We start from the raw sequence: 22,066 nt of genomic DNA, 5'->3' as shown, positions 1-22,066 counted from the left end.
CTAGAGTTAAGTGTTTTTCTTTTATGACAAAAACCTATTATGTGTTATGTCTCCCAGGGTTTTACTTCTTCTGTATGAGAACAAGGGTTTATTTAAACACTGAAGAGAATTTCATATTGAATGTTATCATTCAAATGTGTTACATTGTTGAAATTGCTGTTCCGTCCCATTTAACAAAACATAGTTATGTGGATGACATTTAAGTGTTAATGTATCTGAGAAGTGTATTTTAATACTGTATATGTATTTTCAAATTCAGTCAAAAAAATTGGCGAATGTGCAAGTGACAGGCGTACCCATCACTGTACCGAACCAGTCCATCACAATTGAAAGCATTGTGTGTTATAATAATGAATTGTTGTGGAGACTAATACATTCAAATGTTTTATTCATTCATGTCTGTGTTTAAGATTTTTTTTATGGCTTGTACGCTTGGGAGAGGACACAGACTTCTTGCACATTTTAAGTGCTATTGATTGACAAAAAGGACGGTGCTTAGCATCAGTCGACACAGTCTATACACGTGCATTCCCCAAACAAGCATACAAGCCATAAAAAAGATCTTAAACACAGGAAAACATTAGAGTGGGTCCTATATCTCACGATCTTAAGGAATTTATTTCATGCCGTACTAAATAAGTGGTTTATATTAGATTCTGTCCCTGCAATTTTTTTTTTTTTTTTACTTATGAAAAACAATCCGTCCATTATTCATAATATTTAGAGAGCATTTCAAATTCATTACATCAGGGAAGGGTTCACGCGCATGGATCAGACATTCAACAATGTCTCAATGCCGATCCACACATAGCGGATCGCAGGACTAGAAGATGTGAAACACCCCACAACCGCTTATTTGTCAGAGGGGGTAAAGGGATTTTAAATGCTGAAGCCCAGATCACATTACGCTTAAATGAAAAATTAGACATGTCCATTTTCTGTAACAATTATTGCACCTGAGGTTTAGAATGTTATATGTAAATTTATGTAAAGGTTAGTGTGAATCACCACCTATAAGAGGAAGTGGTCATACTTGATTTTAGATTGGACCCGTAGAAGCACTAACCAAGCGCGAAACTGCCGTCGTCCACCTGTCTCCCCACATACTGCTTAACGGATGTCCAGATGAGTTAAAATAAAGGACTTTTTAACCACAAAGGAAACGATTCGTGCCGTCTTATGATTACTTACCATAAGTCTTGGCCTCTGCACCACAAGAAAATAAGTTTCTTTGCAGTTGTTTATGTCTCCCTCATTCCTTATCTCCATATTCTCATTAAGTATAAAATAGTTATAATAATACTTTAGTGAACATAAAAACATTTGACTATAAGATCTATGAACACTGAAAATGTGAAAAACAAAATTTGCGTTGGACTCCAAACATTTAGCCACAACTGTAGAGTCTTTAGATCTGTGTGCATGAATAGATGTTTGAGTGTATATAAATGAACGTGTACACATAATAGAAGGATGTATATCTAACGTACTGCATGCATAACACATGTATTCTATGTATCAATAGATGTGTGCATATAAATGAACGTGTGTATGCATTAAGAATAATGTATGCATAGAATAAAAACCAAAGAGTAGATCCACCAGCTCAGCAGCACAGCGTTCTAGCATCACGTTTGGCTGCAATATACAGTATATATAGTAGTGTATCAAATATAATGGGGTTAAATATACTAGCTCAGTAGCCCAATATACAAGGACAGCGCTAAGTACCCAAGATAACGGAGTCCTTCTGGATTACCAAGGAGTAAAGGTACCTTCACACTCAGCAACTTTACAACAAGAACGACAACGATCCGTGACTTTGCAGCGTCCTGGTTAGCGATCTCGGTGTTTAACACGCAGCAGCGATCTGGATCCCGCTGTGATATCGCTGGTCGGAGCTAGAAGTCCAGAACTTTATTTGGTCGTCAGGTCGGCGTGTATCGTCGTTTGACAGCAAAAGCAACGATGCAAGCAATGTTTTACATGGAGCTAACAACCTGTGAGAACGATAAGCTAGTCACCGTTACGTCACAGGATCGCTCCTGCATCGTTGTGGAGCTGCTGTGTTTGACATCTCTACAGCTGTAAAGGCACAGATGATTGGCCTCGGGGAGACCAAAACATCCAACACCGCGGAGACACCATCACGTGTTTCTCAATGCAGTGATCCAGAACACTGCCCCCATCCCTTATGGGAAATATGCAAACGCACATAGGATAGCTGCGGAGACACCATCACGTGTTTCTCAACGCAAGCAGTGAATAGCCAGACCTTTCCCCGGGAAGGAACAACCACGGGAAGGGCAGCATCCAATAAAGGAAAACATCCAATACAGGAAAACCACCTATGCCAAGCATGGTATCCATCCACAGACAGCTGTTTCGGGGTGTTTGCCCCTCATCAGTGTGGAGTAGGAATCTGGCTATTAGGAGCAGTGCCTAGTAAAAGCCAGATTCCTACTCCACACTGATGATGGTTTTCCTGTATTGGATGTTTTCCTTTATTGGATGCTGCCCTTCCCGTGGTTGTTCCTTCCCGGGGAAAGGTCTGGCTATTCACTGCTTGCGTTGAGAAACACGTGATGGTGTCTCCGCAGCTATCCCACATGACATCTCTACAGCGACCTAAACAGCGACGCTCCAGCGATCGGCTCGTTGTCTATATCACTGCAGCGTCGCTGAGTGTGACGGTACCTTAACAGAAGGGCACAGTAAGAAAAACAGCACCCCAGTGAGCGGTGACCATGCTTCCGATCGGAGTGTGACGGCAGTGCACACAATGCTGAAATCTAGGATCTCATGGGCTGTACTTGTCAAGTATTGGTTGGACATCATCTTCCTGTGCCTAATGGGGATTAGCCCTGCTTATAACATTTGCTTATGTTGGAGAGTGTCTTAACCCATACTGGTCAATTGCTCGTCTGAGTTGTCATGTACAGCACTGTACTTGCAAACTTCACCGCTCAGACCAGTGATTTGTTACAGCCGCCTCCACCTACATGAAAGGGATGTCATGCTTCAGGACCATGTGAGACCACCAGAGCAGACATTAGTATGTTTCTATACCACTTTAGATGTATTCTATGAAACACACTAAGTAAATTTTACTGTAAAAACAAACGGACACTACACAAAAACCTTAACTTAAAATCATTTAGCATAATAGGCAATCTTATATACCTTTATCATCTTTTGTGACACTTTTATCAATTTCCTCATCAGTCGAACTAAAGGAAAATGTGAAAATGAGTGAAGGGGTAAAAAAAAAAAAAGAAAATAGGTGAGTACTCCTCTTTAAACAAAAATATGTAAGATATTACGTGCACATTACATTCTAAAATTAAAGCAAAAAAGTGAGAAAGTTGAGGCAATACAAATAATATTTTTGAAGAAACTAAAAATCGAAGATTTTAGATACCCATAGTTTGGCCTTACTGAAAGGAAAAACTAAAAAAAAAATATATATATATACACATATATTTTTTCTAATACCGATAAGAGAACAAACCTCATTTTCTGATCATCCTCTTTTGAGGAGGGCTCTTTTACAGCAGAGCTTTCCTCCTGCACATCATCTTGATTCTTGGTGTCTTCACCATCAGGTGGTTTTTCTTCATTTTCCTCCTTTTTTGTGACATCAGGTTGAGGCTGGCTACTCTGACCACTTGTTTTATCTACATCTATCATTTCAAAGTCTGTATCCTTGTTAGTGCTTTGTGCTTTAGACTCCCTATTATCTGAAGCTAAATCTTTATTTTCTCCATCTTCACAACCTTGATTTGTTTCCCCTGCTAAATCTATAATGCTGCCCGCAGATTCAATGGTCACAAAAATCTCCTCTTCCTCTTTGGGGTCCTCTGGTTCAACACAACTTCCCTCTTGCTTAAATGAGTCTTCTACTTCTGGAATCTCTTCTTTATGCTGTTCACATTTATCACTTTCCCCCAATATCTCGAGCACTTTCTCATTTTCTATAGATTTAATAAGAATAGAACGGCACAATTTAATTACCAGGAACAAAAACAAATCACAAATGTGGAACCGGCATGGCTGCCAAATTTGACTACTACACACAAATAATAGAAAGGAGCTTTACGCGGTACATGTGTACGAAGTTGAAAGCATTCAATATGAATCACTAAATGTTCCCCCCCACCAAAAAAAAAAAAAAACACACTGGAAACAGCGCAAATGTTTAAACTTCATGTTTCTTCAATTCAATCCGACTTCAAGTTATGTTGAAATTCTCCGTCTTCATGTGACTTCACATTTTCACACTGTACACAGGATTTTCAATAAAAAACTAATTTTGGCTTCTGAGAACATGATATCAAGAGATCTTCCAGATACTATCAATGCAATATAGACAATTTTCAAAAAGACGAAAAAATTGTTGTGAACGTGTAGAACGATGGGAACAATCATAAACCTCCAGAAAGGTAAAAAAGCAGGATTCTTTGACAATAGCTATTGAATCTCAAAAAACAAAGTTATATAGATATGCAAATAGTAGCTCACATTTTTCAATAAAATGCTCCACAAATAAGAACAAAATGTACCAATTAAGCTAAGAGCAAGCTACGGTGTAACATAGAAAATACCTTGTTCCAAGTGGGATTCTTCATTCTCCTATAAAGGAAAGAAAAACAGCTCCCATTATTTTCAGCAAGACACATTCTATGTACTAAATATGTACTCCTTGTATTCAGAAAAAAATCTCTATTTTTTTTCCCTAAATTTTAGCATTTTATTTTACCCCTTTAGTGACAAGGCCTAAATGAGCTTTAACCCCTTAGTGACAGCCAAATTTTAAAAATCTGACCAGTGTCACTTCAAGTGGTAATTATGGAATACGTCAACAAATTCCCCTGATTTTGAGATTGTTTTTTGCGACATTATACTTTATGACAATGGTTAATTTAGATTTTTTTTTTTTTTTTTATAAATAAACAAAACCTATCAATCAGAAATTTGACAGATATAAAAAAAAGTGCAATTTTCAAACTTTAAATGATTATCCCTTAACCCCTTAAGCCCCGAGGGTGGTTTGCACGTTAATGACCGGGCCAATTTTTACAATTCTGACCACTGTCCCTTTATGAGGTTATAACTCTGGAACGCTTTAACGGATCTTGGCCATTCTGACATTGTTTTCTCGTGAGATATTGTACTTCATGTTAGTGGTAAGATTTATTCGATATAACTTGCGTTTATTTGTGAAAAAAAGGAAATTTGGCGAAAATTTAGAAAATTTCACAATTTTCCAACTTTGAATTTGTATGCCCTTAAATCACAGAGATATGTCATGCAAAATACTTAAAGGGCACCTGTCACCTCGTTTTTTCAGTATGAGATAAAAATACTGTTAAATAGGGCCTGAGCTGTGCATTACAACAGTGTATTTTGTGGACCCCGATTCCCCACCTATGCTGCCAAAATACGTTACCAAACTAGCCGTTTTCGCCTGTCAATCAGGCTGGTCTGGTCAAAAGGGCATGGTGTCTTCCCCCAGATCTTGCTTAGTTTTCCGTTGGTGGCGTAGTGGTGTGCGCATGTCCAAGGTCCCGAATCCACTGCACAGCGGAGTTAAAAGAGCGCGATGTGCACTATTTCATTGGTGATCGGTGGGGCGGCCATCTTCCTTTGGCTGCGCGTGCGCAGAAGCGGCGCTCTGCTGGCCGCGGCTTCAGGAAAATGGCCGTGGGATGCCGCGCGTGCGCAGATGGAGATCGCGGCGGCCATTTTCCTGAAGCAGAGTTCGCATCTCGGCTTCAGGAAAATGGCCGCCGCGATCTCCATCTGCGCACACGCGGCATCCCGCGGCCATTTTCCTGAAGCCGCGGCCAGCAGAGCGCCGCTTCTGCGCACGCGCGGCCAAAGGAAGATGGCCGCCCCCACCGATCACCAATGAAATAGTGCACATCGCGCTCTTTTAACTCCCCTGTGCAGTGGATTCGGGACCTTGGGCATGCGCACACCACTACGCCACCAACGGAAAACTAAGCAAGATCTGGGGGAAGACACCATGCCCTTTTGACCAGACCAGCCAGATTGACAAGCGAAAAAGACTACTTTGGTAACGTATTTTGGCAGCATAGGTGGGGAATCGGGGTCCACAAAATACACTGTTGTAATGCACAGCTCAGGCCCTATTTAACAGTATTTTTATCTCATACTGAAAAAACGGGGTGACGGGTGCCCTTTAAGAAGTAACATTTTTACTTTACATCAGCACAATTTTGGAACCAATTTTTGTTGTTGTTAGGGAGTTATAAGGGTTAAAAGTTGACCAGAAATTTCTCATTTTTACAACACCATTTTTATTTTTAGGGACCACATGTAATTTGAAGTCATTTTGAGGGGTCTATATGATAGAAAATAACCAAGTGTGACACCATCCTAAAAACTGCACCCCTCAAGGTGCTCAAAACCACATTCAAGAAGTTTATTAACCCTTCAGGTGTTTCACAGGAATTTTTGGAATGTTTAAATTAAAATGAACATTTAACTTTTTTTCACACAAAATTCATTTCAGCTCCAATTTGTTTTATTTTACCAATGGTAACAGGAGAAAATGGACCCCAAAAGTTGTTGAACAATTTGTCCTGAGTACGCTGATACCCCATATGTGGGGGTAAACCACTGTTTGGGCGCATGGCAGAGCTCGGAAGGAAAGGAGCGCCATTTGACTTTTCAATGCAAAATTGACTGGAATTGAGATAGGACGCCATGTTGCGTTTGGAGAGCCTCTGATGTGCCTAAACATTGAAACCCCCCACAAGTGACACCATTTTGGAAAGTAGACCCCCTAAGGAACTTATCTAGATGTGTGGTGAGCACTTTGACCCACCAAGTGCTTCACAGAAGTTTATAATGCAGAGCCGTAAAAATAAAAAATCATATTTTTTTCACAAAAATGATCTTTTCGCCCCCAATTTTTTATTTTCCCAAGGGTAAGAAAAATTAGACCACAAAAGTTGTTATGCAATTTGTCCTGAGTACGACGATACCCCATATGTGGGGGTAATCCACTGTTTGGGCGCATAGCAGAGCTTGGAAGGGAAGGAGCGCCATTTTACTTTTCAATGCAAAATTGACTGGAATTAAGATGGGACGCCATGTTGCGTTTGGAGAGCCCCTGATGTGCCTAAACATTAAAACCCCCCACAAGTGACACCATTTTGGAAATAGACCCCCTAAGGAACTTATCTAGATGTGATTTGAGAGCTTTGAACCCCCCCCCCAAGTGTTTCACTACAGTTTATAACGCAGAGGCGTGAAAATAAAAATTCTTTTTTTTTTTTATTTCATAAAAACTATTTTTTAGCCCCCAGTTTTGAATTTTCACAAGGGTAACATGATAAATTGGACCCCAAAAGTTGTTTTCCAATTTGTCCTGAGTACGCTGATACCCCATATGTGGGGGGGGACCACTGTTTGGGCGCATGGCAGAGCTCGGAAGCGAAGGAGCACTGTTTTACTTTTTCAATGCAGAATTGGCTGGAATTGAGATCGGACGCCATGTCGCGTTTGGAGAGCCCCTGATGTGCCTGAACAGCGGAAACTCCCCAAATCTACCTGAAACCAATCCAAACACACCCCTAACCCTAATCCCAACTGTAACCCTAACCACACCCCTAACCCTGACACACCCCTAATTCTAATCCCAACCCTAATCCCAACCGTAAATGTAATCCAATCCCTAACCCTAACTTTAGCCCCAACCCTAACCCTAGCTTTAGCCCCAACACTAACCCTAACTTTAGCTCCAACTCTAGCCCCAACCCTAGCCCTAACCCTAACCGTAGCCCTAGCCCTAACGCTAATGGGAAAATGTAAATAAATACATTTTTTTAATTTTATTATTTTTCCCTAACTAAGGGGGTGATGAAGGGGGGTTTGATTTACTTTTATAGCGTTTTTTATATCGGATTTTTACGATTGGCAGCTGTCACACACTAAAAGACGCTTTTCATAGCAAAAAAGTTTTTGCGTCTCCACATTTTGAGACCTATAATTTTTCCATATTTTGGTCCACAGAGTCATGTGAGGTCTTGTTTTTTGCGGGACGAGTTGATGTTTTTATTGGTAACATTTTTGGACACGTGACAGTTTTTGATCACTTTTTATTCCGATTTTTGTGAGGCAGAAAGACCAAAAACCAGCTATTCATGAATTTCTTTTGGGGGAGGCGTTTATACCGTTCCACGTTAGGTAAAATGGATAAAGCAGTTTAATTCGTCGGGTCAGTACGATTACAGCGATATCTCATTTATATCATTTTTTTATGTTTTGGCGCTTTTATACGATAAAAACAATTTTATAGAAAAAATAATTTCGGCATCGCTTTATTCTGAGGACTATAACTTTTATTTTTTGGTTATGATGCTATATGGCGGCTCGTTTTTGCAGGACAAGATGACGTTTTCAGCGGTACCATGGTTATTTATATCCGTCTTTTTGATCGCTTGTTATTCCACTTTTTGTTCGGCGGTATGATAATAAAGCGTTGTTTTTTGGCTCGTTTAGGGGTCACGTATATTGGAAAACCCCCAAAACTGATACCATTTTAAAAACAACACCTCCTGACATGCAAAAAAAAAAAAGGCTGTCATGTAGTTTATTAACCCTTCAGGTGCTTTTCAGGAATAAAAACAAAGTGACATGATGGAAATGAAAAAGTTGATTTTTACCACCTAAATGTCACTGACTTTTTAACAGGTTAGTGCAGCCGGCAGACTAAGGCCGCTATTTGCTCATGAATTGCCATGACAAACATCAGGATCACACAATCATGATCTCAGGGTGCCGATGGGTATAAAGAGGGAGAAGCCACACTTAAAACCGTTGTATCATATAGTCATTATTGACAGCAGCACCTAAGGGGTTAAACAGATTTGGACGGTGCAAACACTGACAGTGGCTTATGCAGCCGTGGTTTGTCAGCTATAGTGTACAGCCGACAGCTGCTGGATTGCCACCTGTATGGGAATGCTAGTCTCTTATATCTCCGGTCAATTAAAAGACGTATCGGCGGTCATCAAGGGGTTAATGACCAGCCTTTTTTTGTTTTCCCCTTTGTTTTCATTAACAGGGTGGAGTGTGTATGCAAACACACCAGTATAAAAACGCACGCACGCACACACAAACATGTACATATAAGCGCATATGCACGCATGAATACAAACCATTTCCAACTTTTCCAAGGGCCTTTAACACTCAAGTAACTTTACAATGGCACAGAATAATAGAGATTCTTAAGTTTTTAAATTGCCAATTTGATAGACAGCACAAAAAAAGCAAGTTTGCTATTTTCCTAAAATGACAGCTTTTGTCTTTCATAGTGTAAAGCTTATATCCATGGATCTCAGTCTCGTGATCCTGGTCATCAGTGCACAGCAGTCACATTCTAAAAGAGGAGTTAATTCTTAACGCAAAATCGGTCAACCCTGGGACATTTGTCTAGGCTCTGGGGTGTGCGGTGCCTGGAAAAAACTCTGGCTCCAGTCTTCATTTGAATACCATCCCCATCCACCATTCAATAAGCATCACAGTGCCCTGCGATGTGTATTGCTGGCCCTGGAATCTGGCACCTGCACCCTGCAATCCCACGATTATACTTAGGCCATGTTCACAAGTTGCGGATTTTACCGCGGATCCGCAGCGTTTGACGCTGCGGATCTGCAGCAGTTTCCAATGCGGTTTACAGTACCATGTAAACCTATAGAAAACCCAATCCGCTGTGCACATGCTGTGGAAAAAAACGCATGGCAACGCAGCATTGTTTTTTCCACAGCATGTCAATTCTTTGTGCGGATCTGCAATGTTTCTGCACCCATTGACTTGCATGGAGTCGGGCACATCCGCAACAAAACTGCAGATGTAAAAAAGATCTGCAGTTTAGCTGCAGATGAAACACTGCATATCGGGAGGAGGGAGTGTGTGTGTGTGTGTGTGTGTGTGTGTGTGTGTGTGTGTGTGTGTGTGTGTGTGTGTGTGTGTGTGTGTGTGTGTCGGGGGTCTGATTTGTGTGCGTATCGTCCGATGGGACAAGACCCATCAGGCTATGCCTGCTACAGTGACAGTGATTGACACATTAGCCAATGATGGGACAGTAGTAGTCCCATCATCCGGCTAATGTGTTGCATGTATAAAAAAAAAAAAAAAAAGACAGTACATACAACATATACATATAACCATACAGTACATACAACAGTACATACTCACCATCACCTTGTTCCCCGAAGCCATTGCTCACCTGTAAAAAAATATTAAAATAAAAAAAAATATACTCCCTGTGTCCGCAGATAACCAATTAATACGACTGTCCCACGACGATCTCCCGTGGAGAACAGCCACATCAGGTGATACTACCGCTCTCCAGGGGCTACGGGCAATACAATGATAGAAGGTATCCTTCCGCAATGTATTCCTCCACAGGCTGTGAGAAATAGTCCCTATTCTCACTTGAGGCACTGCTGTGTGGGAAAATTCCCACGAAGCTTTGCCATAAAGTGAGACCCTGAACTCAGGTAACCTCTTCAGTGATGCACTGCAGGAGCCATTTTCTCCTGTCAGTGTGTCACTGGAGGCCCTATAGAGCAGTGATATCACCCGATGTCACTGTTCTATAGGGGAGGTCATGGTGGGACACTCGTTATTAATTGGATTACGGCAGAAAGTGAGTATACGGTTGGTTTATTTTTCATTTTTGCAGGCGATTGAGAATGGCAAGTATGGTGAATTTAAAAATATTAAAATACTTTAACTCTTTCACTACTGTAGGATTAGTAATGGATAGTTGTCTTATTTACGCCTCAATTCCTAACCGGGCTTAATGTCACCTTACAATACAAAAGGTGACATTAACCCCTTATTACCCCATATCCCACCGCTACAAGGGAGTGGGAAGAGAGGGTCTTAGTGCTGGAACTGGCGCATCTTACAGATGCCATTTCTGGGAAGGCTGCGGGCTGGTATTTGTAGCAAGGGGGGGGGGGCGCAATATCCATGGTCCCTTCCTAGGCTATGACTGTCAGCCGCCCGCAGCTGTCTGCGTAGCTATTCTGGCTATAAAATATAGGGGGAACCCCACGAGGTTTTTTTGTTTTTTTTTTTGGAGGGGGTCCCCCTATTTTAATAGCCAGTAAAGGCTACGCACACAGCTGCGGGCTGATATTCATAGCCTGGAAGGGGGCCATGGACATTACCCTCTTCCCAGGCTACAAATAATGGCCCCTGGCCGTCGGCTTTCTCCCTCTGGCGCAGAAAATTGCGCGGGAGCCCACGCCATTTTTTTTTTAAATAAACATGTTCATTAATCAACATCGGCTTGCTATTATATATATCTATGGATATATCCATCCATATATCTACCTATCCATCCATATATCTACCTATCCATCCATATATCTACCTATCCATATATCTACCTATCCATATATCTACCTATCCATATATCTACCTATCCATATATCTACCTATCCATATATCTACCTATCCATATATCTATCCGACTATTTTCACACATCAGGTTTTTGCCGTCCGGCACAATCTGGCGAGTTTTGAAAAAAATGGATCTGTTTTTCTCCTGCCGGATCCGTTTTTTTTCCCTCATACAGTTGTATTAGCGCTGGATTGTGCATGATGGCCACACGTTTCATCAGTTTATTGCAAGATCCGTCAGAGGAACTTTTTTCTGTGCAGGAAAATTTAAAAAAAAAAAAAAAGGGCCAGGGACTGATCCAGCGAAAAACGTATGAAACTGAAATGATGAATCCGGCCTCCGAATCCGTTTTTTCATGCATTTTTTCATTCAAATCATGCACATTTTCCGTTCTCTCTCTCAAAAAAACGGATCAGTTGCATCAGTATTTCACTATTTGCAACGGATCCGTTTTTTCAAAAATTCACCGGATCCTGCCTGACGGAAAAAAACTGTTGTGTGAAAGTAGCCTAACTATCCATATATCTATCTACATCTATCCATAGATATATCCATCTATACATATATCTATAGATACATAGATCGATAGATCTATGAATATAGATTATATCTGTGTGTGTAATGGAGTGTGGGTTGGACAAATGTAAGGCTATGTGCACACGTTCAGGATTCCTTGCAGAGATTTCCTGAGCAAAACAGGAAATTTTTTGCAAGAAATCTGCATGCGTTTTTCTCGCTTCTTTTACCGCGTTTTTAGCGTTTTGGTGCTTTTTAGGTGCGTTTTTTTGCGGATTTTTCTGGAGGTTCCCAACGCAATAACAGTGGGAAATCCGCAAAAAAATCCGCAAAATTAATGAACATGCTGTGTTTTTTTACCACGCTAAGTTTTTTTTCGCGGAAAAAAAACGCATCATGTGCACAAAAATTGCAGAATGCATTTTAAATGATGGGATGCATAATATATGTTTTTTTAGCGTTAATATAGCGGTTTATAGCGAAAAAACGCGAAAATTGCTACGTGTGCACACAGCCTAAAAGAGGAGGTTGGACAAGAAAGGACATCACAATTTGTTTTATTTTATTTTGCTCAATAATACATCTTTATTTAGCTTTCAAAAACACATACAAAACACGCATCATAAACGCACCAAAAATGCGCAAAAAACGCATCAAACACACACCTGCATTTTCTGCCAAGAGCTGCGGATTTAGTGCAGAAAATCCGCAGGCAAATCTACAACGTGTGCACATACCCTGACGGTTTCTACCCTGCTATGGTCATTGGCAGCATTGTTCATTTGCGCATGTGAGTCACTGCCAATGCCCACAGAATGGCAGAAACCTAAAAGGGAACCGGTCAGCAGGATTGTGCACAGTAACCTACAGACTGTTACATCGGCGCCGTTATACTGAATAAAATGATACCTTGGTTGATGAAATCCATCGTGTGCTTGTTTCTTTAACCCCTTCATGACCCAGCCTATTTTGACCTTAATGACCTGGCCATTTTTTCCAATTCTGACCACTGTCCCTTTATGAGGTAATAACTCAGGAACGCTTCAATGGATCCTAGCGATTCTGAGATTGTTTTTTTGTGACATAGTGGGCTTCATGTTAGTAAACTTAAGTCGATAATTTTTGCGTTTGAGGAAAAAAAATCGGAAATTTAGCGAAAAATTTGAATATTTCGCAATTTTCAAATTTTGAATTTTTATTCTGTTAAATCAGAGAGTTGTGACAATATAGTTAATAAATAACATTTCTCACATGTCTACTTTACATCAGCACAGTTTTGGAAACAATTTTTTTTCTTTGCTAGGAAGTTATAAGGCTAGGTTCACATTGCGTCAAGTACATGTCGTTAAACGGATCCGTTAAACGCATGTAGAGAAAAGGAGCCAATTTGTCGAAAAATCGGCGTCACGTTAACGCATGTGACCGCGTTTTTCTCATTTGGATGTGCGTTCGTCACGGTCAATAAAGTTGTTTTTTTTTTTTTCTCCTTTTGTCATCGTCGGGTGTGGGTGCAGACTCATTCTCCATTTTGAAAGCATTGAGTGAACTTCTGCTAGCAAGATGTTTGTGTCTGAGCTCGTTAGATTTCGCTTGATGCGTTTGCGACTTCGGCAGAGAAAGCGTAGTTCGCAAAGTAGATATTGGATCCACGAAGTGAATTTCTTGCGGAATACATATGGTGAATTTCACACACTGTATGTTCAGCTTCGGGATCATCCCTCCAAATTCCAACGCTATCTATGGATGTCCATTGAGACCTTTGATGTTCTGCTCTCACATGTGAAGGATGAGCTACATCATCATCGCAGCACTTTCCGTGAAAGCATCTGTGCGGAGCAACGTTTAGTAGTGACTGAGGTAATTATAAAAATTTTTATCATTCTATTGACAAAGACTAGATCTAGGTATCGTGGGGCATAATGTTCAGTTAGCAATTGTATATTCTATTGTATCTAGACTTTTAGTTGTCCTTTAAAATCCTAAACATTTTTTTTTTTCTTTTTGAATGCCGACAGATATCTGGCTACCGGAGAATCTTTCGCGTCACTGCATCATCAATTTAGACTTGGGAAGTCAACAATTTGCCAACTGGTTCGGGAAACTCGTGATGCCATTTGGAACAACTTGCAACCACTTGTGCTACCAACACCGACCATCAGAAATGTGGCTAGCGATTTCCCAACAGTTCGAGGATGTGGCTAATTTCCCCCATAGTATTGGTGCCATGGACGGCAAGCACATTCGGATTCAGAAACCAGCGCATAGTGGGTCACTATACTATAAAAAATACTTTTCTATTGTATTGATGGCTATTGCGGATGCAAGATACCGTTTTGTTGCTGTGGATATTGGTGCGCATGGCCGGACTAACGATTCCAGAGTCTTCAGAGTCTCCAACATGGGGAGATGTTTGTACAGCAACACTTAACATACCCTCATCACGACCTCTACCGGGGACCGAAGACCCAAGTTTGCCCTATGTTTTAGTTGGCGATGAAGCGTTCCAACTTGGACAAAATCTCCTCAAGCCGTACTCAAGCTGTAGTCTAAACTCCACCAGGCGCATTTTTAATTATCGCTTGAGCCGGGCAAGACGTTATGTGGAGTGTGCCTTTGTGATTTTGACATTAAAATGGCGAATTTTACTAACTTGCATGCAACTGCAACCTGAAAATGTGGACCGTGTTGTGAAGGCATGCATATGTCTGCACAATTTTGTTGCCAGACATGAACCCCAGGTGGTTGACCCCGATGAATGTGAAGGTACCTTCACACGAAACGACATCGCTAGCGATCCGTGACGTTGCAGCGTCCTGGCTAGCGATATCGTTTCGTTTGACACGCAGCAGCGATCAGGATCCTGCTGTGATGTCGCTGGTCGCTGAATAAAGTCCAGAACTTTATTTGGTCGTCCGATCGCTGTGTATCGTTGTGTTTGAAAGCAAAAGCAACGATACCAGCGATGTTTTACACTGGTAACCAGGGTAAACATCGGGTTACCAAGCGAAGGACCGCGCTTAGTAACCCGATGTTTACCCTGGTTACCAGCGTAAAAGTAAAAAAAACAAACAGTACATGCTCACCTGCGCGTCCCCCAGCCTCTGCTTCCTGACACTGACTGAGCGCCGGCGCTAAAGTGAAAGTGAAAGCACAGCGGTGACGTCACCGCTCTGCTATTAGGGCCGGAGCTCAGTCAGTGTCAGGAAGCAGACGCTGGGGGACGCGCAGGTGAGCATGTACTGTTTGTTTTTTTTACTTTTACGCTGGTAACCAGGGTAAACATCGGGTTACTAAGCGCGGCCCTGCGCTTAGCAACCCGATGTTTACCCTGGTTACCCGGGGGCCTCGGCATCGTTGGTCGCTGGAGAGCGGTCTGTGTGACAGCTCTCCAGCGATCAAACAGCGACGCTGCAGCGATCGGCATCGTTGTCGCTATCGCTGCAGCGTCGCTTCGTGTGAAGGTACCTTGAGTCAAACCTCATTAGCATTGAATCGACTGCTGTTCGGTCTACAGCTCAAATAATGAGGATTCGTGATCAATTTGCACATTACTTCACACATGAAGGCCATGTTCCATGGCAAGACAGACACGTGTGAAAATTATTTAAAGTCTAAAGTTGTATCCTGATGTTTTGCTGAAATGTGTGGGGCTTTGTTTTATTTCCCACAACCGTATGTCGTGTAAAAATTTACATTCAAGTTATTATGTTGTGTTAAAAGTTTAAGTCATACAAGAATCTTACATTTTAAACAGTTTACTAAATGTTTGGGAATTTGTACGAACAAACTGTTGCTAGACATGTTTAACATATGATATCCCATAGGGATGTAAAAAACCCACACGAAATTGGGTGCCAAAAAAAAAATTAACCAAGAAAACTTCAAACGCAGTAATTGCACCTGGCTGGGGACAGTGAACAGTACTATAGACTTTGGTATTGCGCGGGCGGATTGTCTGCCCAACTGTATGATGGACTGCTACTTTGTCTCTGATGTTCCATGCTCGTTTCACCCCGGCCTCTATATTGAGGGTTGTAGGCCGGCATGTCCATGCTTCTTGTTCGCGATGGAGCGGGTTCCTGGGGGCCCACAAATTACTCAAGAAGGTCATTCAGTCTTTGCCTAAACATAAGGTTTCTGTGTGCCGGGATATTTTGAGCTACAGGCACATAGGACAAAAAAGGAGCTTCCACTCATTTGCAGAATATACAGACTCGCGGGATTTCAAGTCGGTAATTTCCCGCCTCAGGTCTTTGAGTTCACTACGACACATGTCATCCACCCGTTGGAGTCCTTCGACAATAATGGCATCAGCTTCATCTTTTTGTGATGCTCGCTTCCGTCCACGCTTTGATTGCAACCGGGCACTCACACCAGAAGCAACAGTGCTTCTCTCCACAAATCGTGGCTCGCTGATGCCAGACACATCTTCAGCACCCGTCTGCTGGCTTGGTTCCAGTGGAGAGATGGCTCCAGTTCCTCTGCCTGTCTAGGCGCTGCGGTACTGCATATCGTGCTGTAACCCCCCAAGAAAAATTAATTTTTTTCTTTAATTAAACTATTTTGTCTCGCACACAGACCTATTTCTACTTACGAGCGCTGAGACACTTTTTCGCAGAAAGAGCAATTGGTCGTAATGCACAAACGGGGTCAACCGTTTGGCACCTGATCCGCTTGGTGGATTTTGACAGTTGCGGTAGTCCCGGACAAAGCGATCCCTTATCGATTTCCAACGGGTATGGACCGCATCGGCTTTAAATTTTAAAAAAAGATTAAAAAAAGATATATAAATAGTAGGTTGAAAGTTCTTATATTGATAGTTTAAAAATTGTGGATAGTTAGTTAAGATAGTTGATATATAGATTGTAGATAGATAGTTGATAGATAGTAGTTATTAGATAGAGAAACAGTTTAGAAATAGTGTATAGATAGTTGAGAGTTGAGATATAGATAGTAGACAACAAGTGGATAGGTAGATTGCAGATAGATAGAAGAGAAAAAGATACATTTTTTGTTTGATAGTTTTTTTAAGATTTACATTTAAAAAAACAAAACAAAAAAAAGGTTCAACTGTTTGAATTCTTTACATTTTGCAATTTAACATCACCAATATTTACCAATTTTTTTCTTATAGGTTGACGACTTCTCCATGTATCGGGGATCGAAGTGACATATAATTTGATCCCACAACTTGCGGTTCTTCACGATGTCATGGTGGGAGCCGTCGCTTTGGTCCCATATTGAGAGGTTGGCTTCCACAAGGTTGATCAGTGTCTCGTTGTGAATGGTCAACGGCGCTTCGTCAACCACAATCCTTTTATTTTTGGTCGCTGACTTGGACTATTTAAACACAAAACGTTACGTTGAAAGGTTCAATTTCACTTGATGGCTAGACTGATAGATACAGAGATAGATAGATACATAGATAGATAGATAGATAGATAGATAGATAGATAGATAGATAGATAGATAGATAGATAGATAGATAGATAGATAGATAGATAGATAGATAGATACATTGATAGAACGATAGATACATAGATAGATGGATACATAGATAGAGCGAAAGATAGAGAGAGCGAGATAGATAGTGGATAGATAGTTTATAGATATAGTAGATAGAAAGTGAATAGATAGAATGTAGATCAATATTGGATAGAAAATTTCTAGTTTTATAAATACCACTGGCAGTTGTGGCGACGACAGACGGCGAGGAACCTTCTTTCTCTTGTGTCCTCCGTGTGCCACAACCTGTTGTGTATGTAAATGGAAAAAAATAAAATTACATTTCTTGGATCAATAAATTTATGCCTGCAAAACTAAAAATGTCTGCCATGTACCTTTGTGGGTTTTGCCTGTTTTTTTTGGGGGGGGGCCTAGCAGCCTCGGGCTCCGAAGACTCCTATATGCAATGAAAACATGATTATACACGTGCTTAGCTCAATACACTGGAGTTTCACACAACATTGTGTTTTTTTTTAAAGTGCAAGCCTACCGATTGAGAAGAAAAAACCGCAGACACGCTGCTGCTGCTGCTTCCCTCACTATCCGACATCTGCAATAAAGCAATACATTTTTAGTACACACACATCCGACGGACAATACAGACTCCCATGATGTATACAGAGATATATAATATATACAAATGTACTTACATTTCCTGTGATCTCTTGCAAGACACTTTCTCACGTGCAGCAGGCCTCAGGAAAAATGTGTGCTAGGGACATTAATGGCCGAAATCATATTTCCTGTCACATGACCACATGGACCACCCTCTAACGCTATTAAAACGTATGGTTCTATTTGGAAATTTTTCACGATTTGCGTCTGGCTGCGTTTGCCATAGCCTTCTATGGCAGAATTAACGCTTCCGTTAGTATTGCGTTAGCTTGGCCGGATCCGAAAACACTGCAAGCCGCGTTCCAAAGTCCGTCAGAAAAAAACGTTATGTGACAAACGCATGCCAATTTTGGCATGCGTCACGATGCGTCAGACAATGCAAGTCTATGGGCGCGTTAGTATGTGCGTTATATTGCGTTTTCATTACTTTAAAACATGTCCGTTAGACGGACTCACCTAGCGCAATGTGAACCTAGCCTTAGGGTTAACATTTGACCAGCGATTTATCATTTTTACAACAAAATTTACAAAACCATTTTCTTTTTTAGGGACCACTTCACATTTGAAGTCAGTTTGATGGGTCTGTATGACGAAAATGCCCAAAAGTGACACCATTCTAAAAACTGCACCCCTCAAGCTGCTCAAAACCACATTCGAGAAGTTTATTAAACCTTCAGGTGTTTCACAGCAGCAGAAGCAACATGGAAGAAAAAAAATGAACATTTCACTTTTTAGTTACAAAAAAGCAACAATTTTTTTAATTTTCTCAAGGGTAAAAGGAGAAAGTGGACCACAAAAGTTGTTGTCCAATTTGTCCTAAGTACGCTGATACCCCATATGTGGGGGGGAACCACTGTTTGGGCGCACAGCAGGGTTCGGAAGGGAAGGAACGCCATTTGATTTTTTTCAATGAAAAATTGGCTCCAATCTTAAGCAGACACCATGTCGCGTTTGGAGAGCCCCTGTGTGCCTAAACATTGGAGCTCCCCCACAAGTGCCCCCATTTTGGAAATTAGACCCCTAAAGGAACTTATCTAGATGCATAGTGAGCAGTTTGAACCCCCATGTGCTTCACAAATTGATCAGAAAAATGAAAAACTTTTTTCCTCACAAAAAAACTATTTTAGCCTCAATTTATTCATCTTCACATGGGGAACAGGATAAAATGAATAACAAATTTTGGTGGGCAATTTCTCCTGAGTACACCAATACCTCATATGTGGGGGCAAACCACTGTTTGGGTACACGGCAAGACTCAGAAGGGAAGGAGCGCCATTTGACTTTTTGAATGAAAAATTAGCTGCAATCGTTAGCGGACACCATGTCATATTTGGAGAGTCTCTGTGTGCCTAAACACTGGAGTTCCCCCACAAGTGACCCCATTTTGGAAACTAGACCACCCAAGGAACTAATCAAGATGTGTGGTGAGCACTATTAACCTCTAAGTGCTTCACAGAAGTCTATAACGCAGAGTCTTGAAAATAAAAAATCTTTTTTCCTCAAAAATGATTTTTAGTCCGCAATTTTTTATTTTCACAAGGGTAACAGGAGAAATTGGACCACAAAAGTTTGTACAAAATGTTGTACAGTTTGTCATAAGTACGCTGATACCCCATATGTGGAGGTAAACCACTGTTTCGGCACACGTCGGGGCTCGGAAGGGAAGCAGTGACGTTTTGAAATGCAGTCTTTGATGGAATGGTCTGAGGGTGTTGCGTTGCGTTTGCAGACCCCTGATGTGCCTAAACAGTAGAAACCCCCCACAAGTGACCCCATTTTGGAAACTAGACCCCCCAAGGAACTTTTCTAGATGTGTGGATAATTCTACATAATTGCACTTAGTACCCCCAAGTGCTTCACAGAAGTTTATAACGCAGAGCTGTGAAAATAAAAAATCATTTTTTTTCCCACAAAAATAATTTTTTACCCCAACTTTTTATTTTCCCAAGGGTAACAGGAGAAATTTGAACCTTAATTTGTTGTGCGATTTTTCCTGAGTACGCTTATGCCCCATATGTTTGGGTGAACCACTGTTTGGGCGTACGCCAGGGCTCGGAAGGGAGGAAGCACCATTTGACTTTTTGAACACAAGACTGGCTGGAATCAATGCTGGCGCCATGTCGCGTTTGGGATTCCCTGATGTGCCTAAGCAGTGGAAACCCCCCAATTCTAACTCAAACACTAACCCCACCACACCCCAACCATAACCCTAATCAACACACCGCTAATCCTAATCTTATCCCTAATTCCAACCCTAACCCTAAGGCTATGTGTCCACGTTGCGGATTAGTGTGCGGATTTTTCCACACCGTTTTTGAAAAATCTGCATGTAAAAGGCACTGCATTTTACCTGTGGATTTACCGCGGATTTCCTGCATTTATTGTGCGGATTTCACCTGTGGTTTTACACCTGCGGATTCCTATTGAGGAGCAGGTTTAAACCGCTGCGGAATCCGCACAAAGAATTGACATGCTGCAGAAAATACAACTCAGCGTTTCCGCGCGGTATTATCCGCACCATGGGCACAGCGGATTTGGTTTTTCATAGGTTTACATGGTACTGTACACCGCATGGAAAATTGCTGCACCGTGTGCACATACCCTAATTCTAACAATAACCCTAGTTCTAACCCTAGCTATAACGCCAATTCTAACCCTAACCCTAACCCTAGTTCTAACCCTAACTCTAGTTCTAACCCTAACCCTAGTTCTAACCCTAACCCTAGTTCTAACCCTAACCCTAGTTCTAACCCTAACCCTAGTTCTAACCCTAACCCTAGTTCTAACCCTAACCCTAGTTCTAGTTTTAATCCTAGCCCTAACCCTAGTTCTAACCCTAGTGGAAACATAAAAATAAATATATTTTCTTTATTTTATGCTGCTCTCTACAAAAAAAAAAAAGGGGGGGGGGGGGGCGCTATTACTATTTACTATTTTTTTATTTTGATCACTGTGATAAAACCTATCACAGTGATCAAAATGAATGAACGAATCGGCCGGCATTTTGGAAGATGGCGGCGCCCATGCTACTAGCCGGACGGACATCGGGAGGGACTCCGGAGTTACGGGGGGCTGGGATCGGACAGCAGGGGGGGGGGGGGGGGCGCCGGACGGGACGTTGGGGGGGGGGGGGTTTGAGGATGGCGCTGATGACATAACTGTGGGGTAGGAAAGACTGACGGTGGTGGCAGATCGCCGTAGTCAGTTGGTGGCAGGGTCAGATTGGGGTCTCCAGCCGTGTCCGATGATATTGCAAGCACTGGCCATGGCTGGATTGTAATATTACACCAAGTTTCATTGGTGAAATATTACAAATTGGTCTGATTGGCTGTTTCACTTTCAACAGCCAATCAGAGTGATCATAGCCACGGGGGGGCAAAGCCACCCCCCCGGGCTGAAGTATCACTCCCCCTCTTCCTGTAGGTCGGGTGAAATTGGAGTTAACCCTTTCACCCGGCCTGCAGGAACGCGATCATTCTGTGACACAGCATAAGCGTCACAGGTCAGATTGGCACCGACTTTCATGATGCATACGCTATGTCACAGGTCAGGAAGGGGTTAATCTTTATTTTCAGTTTTGTGTTACCGAGGTTCTCATGAGCCCAAAAGAGCATACAAACATTACAGCAGAGGGATCAGTTTATTTTTATTATTTTTTATTTATTTTTTTTTTTATAAAACATTTCACAGCCCTTTTTTAACCCCTTCCCGACCCATGACGCCACGTAGGCGTCATGAAAACCCGTGCCAATCCGACCCATGACGCCTATGTGGCGTCATGGAATGATCGCGTCCCTGCAGATCGGGTGAAAGGGTTAACTCCAATTTCATCCGATCTGCAGGGACAGGGGGAGTGTTACTTCAGCCCGGGGGGGTGGCTTCACCCCCCCGTGGCTACGATCGCTCTGATTGGCTGTTGAAAGTGAAACTGCCAATCAGAGCGATTTGTAATATTTCACCTGAAAAACTGGTGAAATATTA

At 41.7% G+C, this 22,066-nt stretch overlaps 1 protein-coding gene across 14 annotated transcripts in view; it reads right to left on the bottom strand.

The window, feature by feature from the left end:
• LOC143766726 (scaffold attachment factor B2-like) overlaps positions 1–22,066 on the bottom strand; it is a 593,416-nt gene that overhangs the window by 445,770 nt on the left and 125,580 nt on the right. For all 14 annotated transcript variants that reach the window (XR_013213635.1, XR_013213632.1, XM_077254619.1 and 11 more), the window contains exons 4-6: positions 4,605–4,632; positions 3,512–3,974; positions 3,184–3,230 (exon numbers count right to left, since the gene is read on the bottom strand). Coding sequence is in view for 12 of the 14 variants with exons in the window: in XM_077254619.1 (XP_077110734.1) it covers positions 3,184–3,230; positions 3,512–3,974; positions 4,605–4,632 (538 nt within the window). In the remaining 2 variants the exon portion in view is untranslated. The remainder of the gene's footprint in view (positions 1–3,183; positions 3,231–3,511; positions 3,975–4,604; positions 4,633–22,066) is intronic.

Source organism: Ranitomeya variabilis, chromosome 1, assembly GCF_051348905.1.
Source record: "Ranitomeya variabilis isolate aRanVar5 chromosome 1, aRanVar5.hap1, whole genome shotgun sequence".
NCBI lineage: Eukaryota > Metazoa > Chordata > Amphibia > Anura > Dendrobatidae > Ranitomeya > Ranitomeya variabilis.
This window is presented reverse-complemented; position numbering and strand designations above follow the sequence as displayed.